This window comes from Anabrus simplex, chromosome 5 (assembly GCF_040414725.1).
Source record: "Anabrus simplex isolate iqAnaSimp1 chromosome 5, ASM4041472v1, whole genome shotgun sequence".
NCBI lineage: Eukaryota > Metazoa > Arthropoda > Insecta > Orthoptera > Tettigoniidae > Anabrus > Anabrus simplex.
In genome coordinates this window covers 358,162,542-358,175,418 of record NC_090269.1, presented here as the reverse complement: position 1 = coordinate 358,175,418, position 12,877 = coordinate 358,162,542, and the positions used below count along the sequence as shown (strand labels likewise).

General features: G+C 35.8%; 1 protein-coding gene across 1 annotated transcript in view; it reads right to left on the bottom strand.

The window, feature by feature from the left end:
• LOC136874537 (sodium channel protein Nach) overlaps positions 1–12,877 on the bottom strand; it is a 143,607-nt gene that overhangs the window by 51,535 nt on the left and 79,195 nt on the right. The window contains exons 5-6 of the mRNA XM_067148174.2: positions 9,727–9,883; positions 3,503–3,788 (exon numbers count right to left, since the gene is read on the bottom strand). Coding sequence (XP_067004275.2) covers positions 3,503–3,788; positions 9,727–9,883 — 443 coding nt within the window. The remainder of the gene's footprint in view (positions 1–3,502; positions 3,789–9,726; positions 9,884–12,877) is intronic.

The window sequence follows — 12,877 nt, the reverse complement described above, 5'->3', positions numbered from 1 at the left end:
AAAGTAGACAATAACTGAAAATAGGATAATATCTGAGGACACCTGCATAGGAAAAATATGTAAATACCATGTTGATGTATTGGAAATATGAAATGTCCCTCACTAAATTCTGATCATATGAGTTACGGATTTTTGAAAGCAGTAACAGAGGAGATTTTTAAGCACAGGGCATGTTAAGTATTTAGATAAGAAGATGACTTACGGTGTTATTACTTAAGCCCAAAGAGGCAAGGCAGAGGTCAACAAATTAAAGCAAAAAGTAGAATAAAGGAGAAATACAGTAACAATTATAGCAATGTCAGAAAATACCTTACAGTGTGAAATAATGGGCTATATTCTGTGGTACTGTTCAAATATTAACAGGCATGCTTAGCACTATTCAAAGACAATTGTAACCTCCAACAGTATCTGCAAATATCCCTCACAATGGCAGCTTGACACCTCTTTCGCCTTCCATCCAACAAACAACCACGAGTTTACAGGAATGTTGACGAAAATCGCATTACGTTACATCCCTGCTGGCAAGCAAACTGAGACATTGCCATGGCAAACAGTAGATTCCCTGATGGTCTGCAAGGATGTCTCTCACTGGTTGCAGAGCATGAAACTCATAGGAAATAGTAATTTTCTTCATCATTTAAAGAATAAGAAAAATTATGTACTTAACAAAAATAATTAAAAATGAGGGGATGTTTCACATATTGTGAACAGATTTTATAAAATGTCAATAGTGTGTGAGAAAATATCACATAATAACTTATTTGGTCTTCCTATAATCTTCCAGTCTATTGAGTGATTTTTAACCTGCTTCTGGATGAGTAGGCTCTAAATGTGAAGTTTGGTCAAGATTTGTCCAGCTGTTTCCCTGTGACAGTGGAACAAACAAACAAACAAACAAACAAACAAACAAACAAACAAGGAAGGAAGGAAGGAAGGAAGGAAGGAAGGAAGCTAAAAACCATTGATATGGTATTGAGTTGACCTAAAATGGATAAATCTCTCAGAAACTGGCAAAATGAATAAAATTACAGACAGCAGACACCGTACAACTTTATTCTATTATCATTACTTTGAGTGGATAACATAACCTGATGTAGTCTTTCTAATACAGCCCCTTCGATAACGGGAGGTGACATCTGCTGTGATAAATAAACTGTATATCATATCTAGAGAACTTTTTTAAAAATAACTTGCTTTACGTTGCACCAATATAAACGGGTTTTATGGCGACGATGGGATAGGAAGGACCTAGGACTGGGAAGGAATCGGCCGTGGCCTTAATTAAGGTACAGCCCCAGCATTTGCCTGGTGTGAAAATGGGAAACCATGGAAAAACCATCTTCAGGGCTGCTGACGATGGGGCTCAAACGCACTATTTCCCAAATGCAATCTCACAGCTGTGTGCCCCTAACTGCACAGCCAACTTGCGCGGTCTCTAAAAACATTAGCTTCACTTATTCCTCTCAAACTTTTTAGTTACATGATGCATACTGGAAATCTCTTCCTGACACTTCCTCTATGGTCTGAAACTGAATTGATTTTCAACTAACTTACTCTCCACTTATTTTTCTAAAATGCCTACAAAAACTTTGATGCATATACTGACAAAAGAAATACCTTGATAGGTAATTGTTGGAATCCCTCCTGTTGCCTTGCTTATAAATAGGTGCAAGTCCTGCTTTCATCCAATCAGAAAGTACTTTAATCAAATTCCATGCTAATTCTGTTAATCTATGAAGCCATTTCATACCTGCCTTCCCACTGCATTTCACCATTTAAGGTCTAATTTGATCTATTACTGCTTAACATTGAAATGAAATTGTAGGTCTTATTCCAAGAACACAAAAGGACATACTGTATATCAGTGTTGATAGCATAATTACAGAAGAACAAAACAAAATACCTCCATTTCCATTTTTGAAATATTTTGAATTTAAGTCTTGTCTCCTTTTTAAAACTATTGTCAAGCTATTAAGAACTATAACAATTATATAAGGCCCCTTAAATGGTTCAAAACTAATTGTTCGAAACATGTACAACTGTTTAGATCCTGAAATTATTACAGGTAAAAGTATATGGTATGTCAAAGGCTGAGAATAAACTAAACACCATCATACAGCTTTCCCTTTAAACAATGGTAATTTTCTATTTTTCTGGCACTTTGTATTACAATAAACAAAGAATAAGGACAGATTTTAGATTATGTTAATATTCGTTTTTTCCTAGTGGTGGAAAATCACAATAATTCAGATAGATTTTTGCAGTTGGAACAGGAAAGGGCTAGGACTGAGAAGGAAGTAACTGTGGCCTTAATTAAGGTGAAAATGATGTAAAAATGGGACATCACAGAAAGCCATCTTCAGGGATGCTGACGCTGGGGGTTCGAATCCACCATCTCCTGAATGCAGCCCATACTGCACAGCCAACTCAACTGGTTGTTTATATTTATTTTCCCCAGTCTGTATTTAGACTTGGCCAGTTGTACTGTATGTAGCAATGTTTCAAGTGATGAAATAGCTGAAAGTGCAAACTGTGCCTAAAAGTTTCTGCACTAAGAGGTACTTTAAGATGAGAAGTTCAATGTTGTTTTGTTTTTCACATTCCATGTTTCTTGGACATTCAGTAGCATCCATAGAAGAAAGAGAGTTATTAACACAACCCAAGTACCAATATCTGTCTGCTGTCTCTCACCTCAAATAGAAGATAAAGGATGTGCAAAGTAACACTGTTTCAGTACCAAGGTCCAGCACTTTAGGTTTTATCAGTGCAACACATATCAGAAGGGTTTTCAAGCAGCATAAAAAGAACAACGTTACACATAAAATGAATGTGCTTTCGGAAATAGTAAGTGGAATTAAAGGTGGACAGAGAGTTCTAATCTTCCCAGTTGATTCAACACCATTTGATAAGTTATTTATATTTCCCTTCAAGAGGACTCATGTTTCAATTAGTTTCACATTTTGTATGATAACTGGTAAAGCTCCAAGTTAACAATGACTGTCTAGCCAGTATTTATCACCATCACTTTTCAGTCACTTACATGTTCCAACATTGAGAGTGTGATCTTTTGACACCTTAAAGTTGCAATAATGGCAAAAACTAATCAGGGACAAATAACCTATTAAAGGAGGTCCTTCAATATTTCACCTGCTGCCCATATACTTTTAATGGGTTTTAGGAAGTATTTTAATAGGTGATCCTGAACTCGATGTTTGAACTGGAGATTAAAGGGGGGGAAAATCAAAGAGGCAGACCCAGAAAATGATGAAGAGAACAAATCGAACAAGACCTCAGTAAGAGAATGTAAAATTTCAAGATGTCTTTGATGAAGATGGTATAAAGACAGGCAGAGATAGAGATCAATGTTCCATTATCCAATCCAAGATCAAACTGAACAATGGGAATTGATAATGATGATGATAATGATGATGCATCATATATATATATGAATTGAACAATATCATTTTTTTATTATACTACTGGGTAGTAAAATTGTACTCACTTGTTTTGGGCATGTAAAACGGTACACACTTGCACAGTGTGTTGATACTCTTCACTCGACAGTTCATCAGACAGTCACTGTATGAGTAGTAACCTGAGAACTCCTCTGACAATTCACTCTGGAACAGACATCCTCTCTGATCAAGGGCAAATTCCTGAACATCTGGCATGCTCTCTACTGTAGTAGCTTCTATTCGGTAGAATACTTCTGATCGCAAGGGAACCAGCTTCTCAATTAGCCCACCACTTGGTGTATCAGGAAAGTCTCGTGGATTGTACACCAATATCTGCAATCATTCATCTTGTTATCAATAAAACCTCAGGAGTGTATCAAAGATCGATGGCATAAAACATTACATTTTATTCACTTTGTGCTTTATAACAAGAGCCTTCAAATATTTTTCTAGTAATAATCATTTCCTAATAATTCAGGTAAGTGATAACAGAGGGTCTGTCTTGACTTATATTCAACTAGCTGATGTACCCGTGCTTTGCTACGGAATTCTACATTGTATACAGAATTCTAGGCTAGGTAGTTTACATGTTGTGAGCAAGATTGTATTAAATTTCATAGCTCTTAACGTTACCATAGAAACGCGACAGGGAAGTCACCAAACGTCTTTTCTCATATGAAGACTGTATTAGGGAATTTTCATTGTAATGATAGGCCCGCTTGCCTACCATCAGTCACCACCAGGTTGGGGAGTTTTCATTATAATGGCAGACACTCACTCTCCACCAGCCATTTTACATCCTCAGAAAGACTGTCTTAGTGGTTTTTCCAACTGAAATGAATGTAGGTCATTGCAATGACGTCAGTAGGAATGGCACGATTAAAAGCAATACTTTCATATGAAATACTCCATCAAATGAAAGACCACACAGTTTCTCACTTTTAACAAACAGTACTATGCTGGAATTCTAGAGCTGGAATGACCAAGTCGCAGACAGTTCTGATCCGTGAACACAATTTGTCTCTTTTCTGTGGTGCGGGAGGGGGGGGGAGTGGGGGGGAGGCGAATATTGGAGAGTCCCAGGGCATAAACTATGCCTTTTTACTAATCTGTTTCCGAGGAGTACCCCGACGAGTCGGAAAATCTCAATTCACTACAATGGCAACGGAAAAACCTATCTGATTTGGAGGCAATTTTTTCCTCCAACCCAGAGGAGAAGCCCCCTCTTCACTGCTAATTTGGAATTAAATGAATGTAGAATTTAATAAAAGTGAAGAGAGCTTTTCTTAAGAAACAGTTCTTTTCAGGGTTGACTTTTGAGTTATATAGTGAATTGTGGTGCTATAATTTGAAATAGGCTTAAATAGTAATTCTAGACCAGGTCATACTACTACTACTACTACTACTACTACTACTACTACTACTACTAAGTGAGCCTCTGCCGTAAGTGTGCATACAGCTCATTCAAAACAGCGCATCAGAATAGGGATCAAATAACTGGAATACTATGATGAACCAGTGTGTTACGTACCTGCAGTATCAGAAAATGTATGAACCAGAGGAAAATGAAAATGAAAACCTACAACCTGTTTTCCAGTCATTGACCGGGTCAGGGATGGAATGAATGAAGCATATATATATATATATATATATACATACTGTTAGTACGATGGGGTCGCCGCTCCCAGTGATACATTAATGACTGATAGATGCTATGAAATGAGAATGGAGAGTGTTGCTGGAATGAAAGGTGACAGGGAAAACCGGAGTACACAGAGAAAAACATGTCCCACCTCTGCTTTGTCCAGCACAAATCTCACATGGAGTGACCAGGATTTGAACCATGGTTACCATCGGTGAGAGGCCGACGCGCTACTGTCTGAGCCACGGAGGCTACATGAACCAGAGGAATGGCATGCTAAAGAAGAAAATTTTCCAACTCCCCAGCTATTTCCTGCCAATGTTCAGTCGGGCTGTTATACTCGGTACGCAATAGTAATCCCATTTATCGGAGTTGAGCGGGACCATAAGAAATGAAGAACATCACAACAAACAATGGTCAATATAAATTTATTGTTGATCAGTGTTATGTGCTTTCGATATTATAGGCCTTCTGAAATACCACTCTTATCATAGTCAGTACACTAAATCTGAATGAAACATAAATTATCGGAAATTGTACTGTCTATAACTTTTGTTATGTAGTACTTTCCGATAGCACCAATAACATAGGTACTGGTATTTAAAAATTAAATTTTAGGTGCCTTCACCTAAACTACCATTTCATCTCGGGCGAATAAAATTATTGACAGCCTAGACTGTAGTTTCTTATTCCCCGACTCTATATAGCGGTTTTCATTAAATCCTGATAACCCATTTTCTCGTGGCTAGGCGTTAATTTGGACTTAGCAACAAAACTACAAATTCATTAATATCTGTGTTATCAGAGCCGGTATGGTAAAAATGTATAAGACATATATGATTGGAAATTTAATTCTATATAACTTTAGTTATATAGTATTTATCGATAGGACCACTAATAATATAAATATTCGAGAATTAAATTTAAGGCCTTCCCCTAAACTACCATTTCACTCAGGGTGAATACAATTATTTATAGCCTAGATTGTAGCGGCTCATCCCCCAACTTTACATACCGATTTTCATTAAATTCTCTTCAGCCGTTTTCTCGTGATGCGTGTACATACAGACAGACAGAAATTATTGAAAAGTAAAAAGTACATTTTCTTGTTACTATGGACATGACCGATACAGAAATACCATTCTTTTCAAATTCTGAGCAATGTACAGACAAAACTCTTATTTTATATTTATAGATGTAAGTACAACCACATTATATATTAATAATTTCAACTTATTTATAAGCTACACATAAAAGAATGTTACTAAATCAAAAATATTATCTTCAGTAACACAAGCAAATGACATACAGTATCACAATATACTGTACATTTATAAACAATACAGTATATATATACACACATTCTTATTATAAACTATTGTAGGTACCTTTCATTGCTTAATATGTTATGTTCTGTGCATGAACAAATCCCCTTTATATAACTTCATCTTCAATGGGTTAACTTGCTTCAATCTCTTCCTTTGAAACCAAAGTCTAATGATCATCTACATGTCTTTCTCTTTTTTTTGTATCTGTAACTAGTACTATTAATCTCCTGCAAAACCAACTCTCCTCTTCACCTCATGTGATCTTATCATTGGCATTGATTCATACACATAAGAGTCATCCAATGCTTTTATTCGGGCATCATAGCTGAATTCCATCCTCGTCACTGACTTCCCACAGTTGGAATCCCTGCCATTGTGTGTGGGAATTTTTGAAATTTAAAGAAATCTCCCTGTGGTTTGGATTTCACACAAAACTGCAGATCCCATTTCCAAAATATTTGACTCAATAATTCTTGACAAAATCACACCTCTCTTTAGAAACATCATCATTGATGAGCAACATGGATTCTTTTCAGGACGGTCAACCTGTAGTAATCTTCTTTTATTCTATCAGTTCCTCTTGGATGCAATAGAGAACCACTCCCAAGTGGACTGCATTTATACAGACTTCTCAAAAGCTTTTGACACTGTCGATCACAATATCTTGCTGCAAAAACTAACGGGCTACGGAATTAATGGGCCTCTCCTCTCATGGTTTGAATCATATCTTAAAAATCGCCTGCAGATTGTTAAAATAAGGAATCATTTTTCTGCGCCTATTACTGTTAAAAAGTGGAGTTCCTCAAGGGTCTCACCTTGCGCCCTTACTTTTTACTCTCTACATAAATGACATTAAAAATATACTTAAGAATTCTAAATTGCTTTTGTTTGCCGACGATGCAAAATTATTTATGCAAATTAATTGTCCACTTGATTGTTTAAAACTTCAAGAAGATTTACATCATCTGGAAAAGTACTGTAATCAAAATAGGTTGAAACTTAATCATGAGAAATGTAAAATCATATCGTTTTTTAAAAACAAGAAGAAAATATCATTTCCGTACAAATTTAGTAATAACAACATTCTAACGCCTGTTTCACAAGTTAATGACCTTGGTGTTTTATTCAGTTATAACCTATCATTTAATGAACATATTGAAAATATTTGTAAGAAAGCATTTCAAAGATTGGGTTGCATTACTAGATATTCTAGAGAATTTTTAAACTTAGATACCTATCGATTGCTGTATGTATCTATGGTACGCCCTATACTAGAATACTGTTCACCTGTATGGAACCCTTATCATCAGACCTCTATCCATAGATTAGATTCAGTACAACATAAATTTCTTCGTCTATATTCTTTTAGAGCAGAATTCTCATATGATAATGTTGATTATACATCCTTACAACAGTCCTTAAATCTACATAGCCTGTCACAACGCCGTGAATTATTGGATACACTCTTCATTTTTAAATTGCTTCATTCCTTGGTGAATTGTCCACAACTCCACAACAAGTACAATGGAAAACTGTTAAAAATTTGCATAGATTCAAACTTGGACAAAATAAGTTGATGCTTGTTGTTTAAAGGGGCCTAACATTGAAGGTCATCGGCCCCAGAATAAGTTGAGACTGTGGGTCCAACCGTATTTAGTGCAGTATTAGTTGGGCGGAGGAAATAGTACAGTATTAGTTGGGCGGAGGAAATACTTAAAGAATAGTAAAGAGAGATGTTGCTCTAATCTGTCATTTTTCTAGAAAACGGAGTGAAATTTTTAAAAGATCCATTGTATTGCATCACAGAGAACACAAGTACAACCAGGATGTCGTTTTTCCTCCAGCCCCATGCTTGTGTAGATCAGGTTGGGTCGGTGTTGGCCTCCACACTGACTCGTAACCGTTCCGATGTGAAATCCTTACATCAAATGTTCAACCATAATCTTAACGAAATCCAAGAAAAAACGAACATTCTGGTTAACGCAATAATCAAGAAAGATCTTGGAAGCAATGTTCAATTAAGTCTATCACAACACGCATTACTGGTCCATCCTCCCATTCTTCCACTCACTCTCTCTCTCTCCCCTCACCTGCCATTTCCCCCACTCAACACAGTGTGGAGGTCAACAAACACTGACCCAACCTGATCTATACAAGCACCAGGCTAGAGGAAAGAGGACACAAGTAATATTTTACGACTCTTCATATTATCTTTTACTTCTACTTCAGTTTTCTTTCTCATACTCGGCTTTTTGTTTCTACTTTTAGATCCTGGCTATACTTTGTCCTTCATGAAGAAATTTAACTAATTTTTCAAAACTTAACTCCGTTTCCAGAAGCATGACAAATAGAACAACATCTAAGAGTCTTCACAATTTTTAAGTACCGTATTTCCTCCAGCCAACCAATAGTTGTATTAAATATGGTTGGACCTACACTTACAGTTAAATTTGTCCAAGTTTGAAGCTATGTACATTTTAAACACAGATTTCCATTGCATTTGTAGAGTGTATTTTAAGATTGAAACTATGTACATTTTAAACATAGATTCCCATTGTATTTGTTGATTACATTTTATCTCAAGTTTTTTATGAATCACTGTTTTTTGTATGTCTTTCTTCTCTATATTATTTTAGCTGATGATGACCTCTAGGCTAGGTCAAAACATGTGCTATGTAGCTTTTTAGACAGTCCATTTATCAAATGGCAAACGTGTATTGAACAGGTAGACTTTATACAATTAAATTCTTATAGAATTTTATCTCAGACAAGATTGAGGGAATGTGAATTTCTTTCAAAACGATTCAGAGAATTTTGGAATAACACCACGAGACCTTATTACCTATTTCATTATAAAGTAAAAAGTAAACTCGTGTCCTCATCCCAAGGTAGTGCAGCTCTTTCTAGGCAAAATCCCCCAATGGAGGGGAGCTGCATGTACTATTTCAACCACATACCAGCCCTCCTGCCATTCTTAAATTTCTGGCAGTACCAGGAATCGAACCCGGGCCCCCGAGCATGGCAGCTGATAACACTAACCGTTATGCTATGGAGGTTGTCATTTCATTATAGAAAGCCAATAATAAATTATTATGCTTCACTGAACTTTGCACCCCTCAAAATTTGGTACCTTAAACCTGGCCCCAACAGGCTCATTTATAAATCCAGCATTGTACTTCTGTGAACATCTCTTTTCTCTTGGAAATCTGCTAAATTAAATAACACTGACCAATGTGGATTCCATAACACAATCAAATTAGACTGTTATTTGAGGAAAATGTTAAAAGTTGAATATTCTTACCTTAGTCCCTATAGACGAAATGAGGGGATAGTAGTAGTCTTCAGGCTCTGGATTGAGCACTACTGATAGTCCCATCTGGTAGCCTGGCGAATTGACTCGAACACCATCATCTACAATGTCTTCTGGATCATCTTGATTATGAGTTTTGCCATAATCTCTATTCATAAGTTTGAAAGAAAATATGTTCAATATAAGTAAGCTGTAAAATGGCACAAAAAGTCTCTCTCGACCCTAACAGCCAATCTGTTCTTATCACATTACAAAAGATCATTTGAGGCAGTCATGACAAGCAATTATCAATTATGAAAAATTATAGGTAATCATGAAATGTTATAAAAATATTTAATGTATATGAGGTTCCTCAACAAAATGCCTGAAAGGATATGGAGCATCACAATAGGCACATTTGTCAAAAGTAATATCTGAACAATCCCCAGAATCACATTCTTGAGCTGAAAACCAAATGCCACTTCAATCACATTCTTGAATTCAGCAATATGTGCAGGAGTATGGTCCCCAGGTGATTGTGAATAGTAGAATGCTTTTTTGTTTTGTTGTTGCTGAAAGCCTTTTCCTGAAGACAAACAGTTTTTTTAAAAATAGGTGTTTACTCATTGAAAGTCTTACATCTGTTGTGTAACAACAAGTTTTATTGTGTGGAGACTGAACTAAGTCAACTGTAGAATTTTTCCCCTTACCTAGGTAATGTCGAATCAGAAGCTAGTTCATAATTGAAGCCACTTTGATTGAACTTCAAAATGCAGTGTGGTTATATTTGGAAACTTGCAGTTTTCTGGTTTACTTATTTCATAAAATGGGTCCCACACTGATGAATATTTTGGACATTTTGTATATCTTTGGCTGTCATGAAAGTAGTGATGTATTTCTGGCACATTCTGTATTCTTTTTTGAGACATGTTATGAAATTTGCAGAATATTTTAAATTTATGTGCCCAATTTCTCTTACTTTTTGCATTGCCCAAAATGTTAGGTGCCATGTCAAATAGGAATAGAATACTTTGTTTTATTGCCAGTTCTTTAATTGCCTTGTTTCCTTGAAAATTATGTTCATTACGTAGATTTTTCTTCACATAATCAAATATAAATTCAATGTTTGATGTAGGTACTTTTCAAAGATGGATGTCTCTTTAATAAGCCACAGTAAGTTGTCACTTTATGTGAAGATTTATGATAAGCATCATAAATATGTTCAAGATGTTCTTCCAGAAATTTAGATTTGTTGGATTTTTGACACAAATATGTCTTATGGTTGGAGGTCATCTAAAAATTTGCGTTACAGAAGTTAGTGTCACAAAATGTGTGACAGAGGTGTAATCCTAGCAACCATGCAGGCTTTGTCTTATGGTTGGTGGTCATTTGAAATTTGCAGCCATTGATTGATGACCATGACCGAGAGGTGTATTTATGTATTATTATTTATAAGTTTCATATTCCGTATTGATTGGATTCAATGTAATAGACAAGAAAAATGTTTTCTTGTCTATTACATACAGGTGTATTTATGATCAAAGGTATCTTTCTTTCTGGTGACAATTTATATTCACTGGAACTGATTCTCTTTGATGAGTACTTTTTCTGCCACTGACACTGGCACTACTCCCTTTAAAACTGTATCACTGTATTGTCTACAATATATATTTTCTTCATCCACTGTCATTATCCCACAAATCACTTTGGGCACTATCATCTTTAAACACAGATCCTCCTCATGAACTAACACTTTTTTCTTAATATTTTACTATCACACAGCATTCATAATATTTATATCAAATCAAGGCATTAACATCCTATAATAGTAATAGAAGACAGTCAATTAGATATCTGAAGTAATTTAGTTGTACTATCCACCTAAAAAACATACAAAAATGGTAAGGAAACATTTTAGCAGTGAAAATATATCAATAAGTTACAGAAATAATAACAAAAATACCTAAAATAACTATTAGGTCACAAAACGATTATTTAAATTTAAAAATACAGAAAAATAATTTATGCATAGTCATTTATGTTGACAATTGGGCTGCAGTGAGAACTGATGGTAGAATGAGTTCTTGGTTCAAGGCAATTACAGTGGTTAGACAAGGTTGTAATCTTTCATGTTTGTTGTTCATAGTTTATATGGATCATTTGCTGAAAGGTATAAAGTGGCAGGGAGGGATTCAGTTAGTTGGAAATGTAGTAAGCAGTCTGGCCTATGCTGACGACTTGGTGTTAATGGCAAATTGTGCTGAAAGCCTGCAGTTTAATATCATGGAACTTGAAAATAAGTGCGATGAGTATGTTATGAACACTAGACTTTCCAAGACTAAAGTGACATCAGTAGGTAAGAAATCCAAGAGAAATGAAAGTCAGATTAGGGATACAAAACTGGAACAGGTAGATAATTTCAAGTTTTTAAGATGTGTATTCTCCCAAGATGATAGTATACTAAGTGAGACCAAATCAAAGTGCAATAAAGCCAATGCAGTATGTATTTAATATCAAGAATTTCATTTTTGGTACATATTAAATCAAAATTTGCAGCTTTCATGGGATCAATAACGATTTGGACATCATTGAAACAATGAACAAAGGTCTACTGCTTGACCTTACTGAACAATGTTTTATTTTACTGGATCAGTATTATAACCCCAACTACAATCTCAATGATCTGTCCGAGAATACCCACAATTTTATTAGATATGCTTATTTTGGTTATAAATAATTTAAAAATACCTAGAGATCAATTGGTTCACAAAACAATACATAACACGCTGGCTTACTACCCCCATCGGAATCCATGCCCTCCTGACCTACATTCTCCTGCTACCGCAACCTCCCCTCCCCCCACCTAACCCGCCCCGCCTAACAGCTGATGCATGCAAGCTGCCTCTTGACACTCTGCGTTGCAGTTCCTCACTAACTTTATGTTTGTCAACTTGGTGCTTGAGGTGAGTTTCCTTCCTTACTAGTCTTTTTACAAATCACTTTCACTGTCTCCGATTTTGCAATGCTAACATATAGTTAAAAAATTTGTCTCTACTTTTAGGTTTGTGTTGGTTCGAGATTGCTCTAAACTCCATTTTCTTTTTTGCCATTTGCTTTACGTCGCACCGACACAGATAGGTCTTATGGCGACAATGGGATAGGA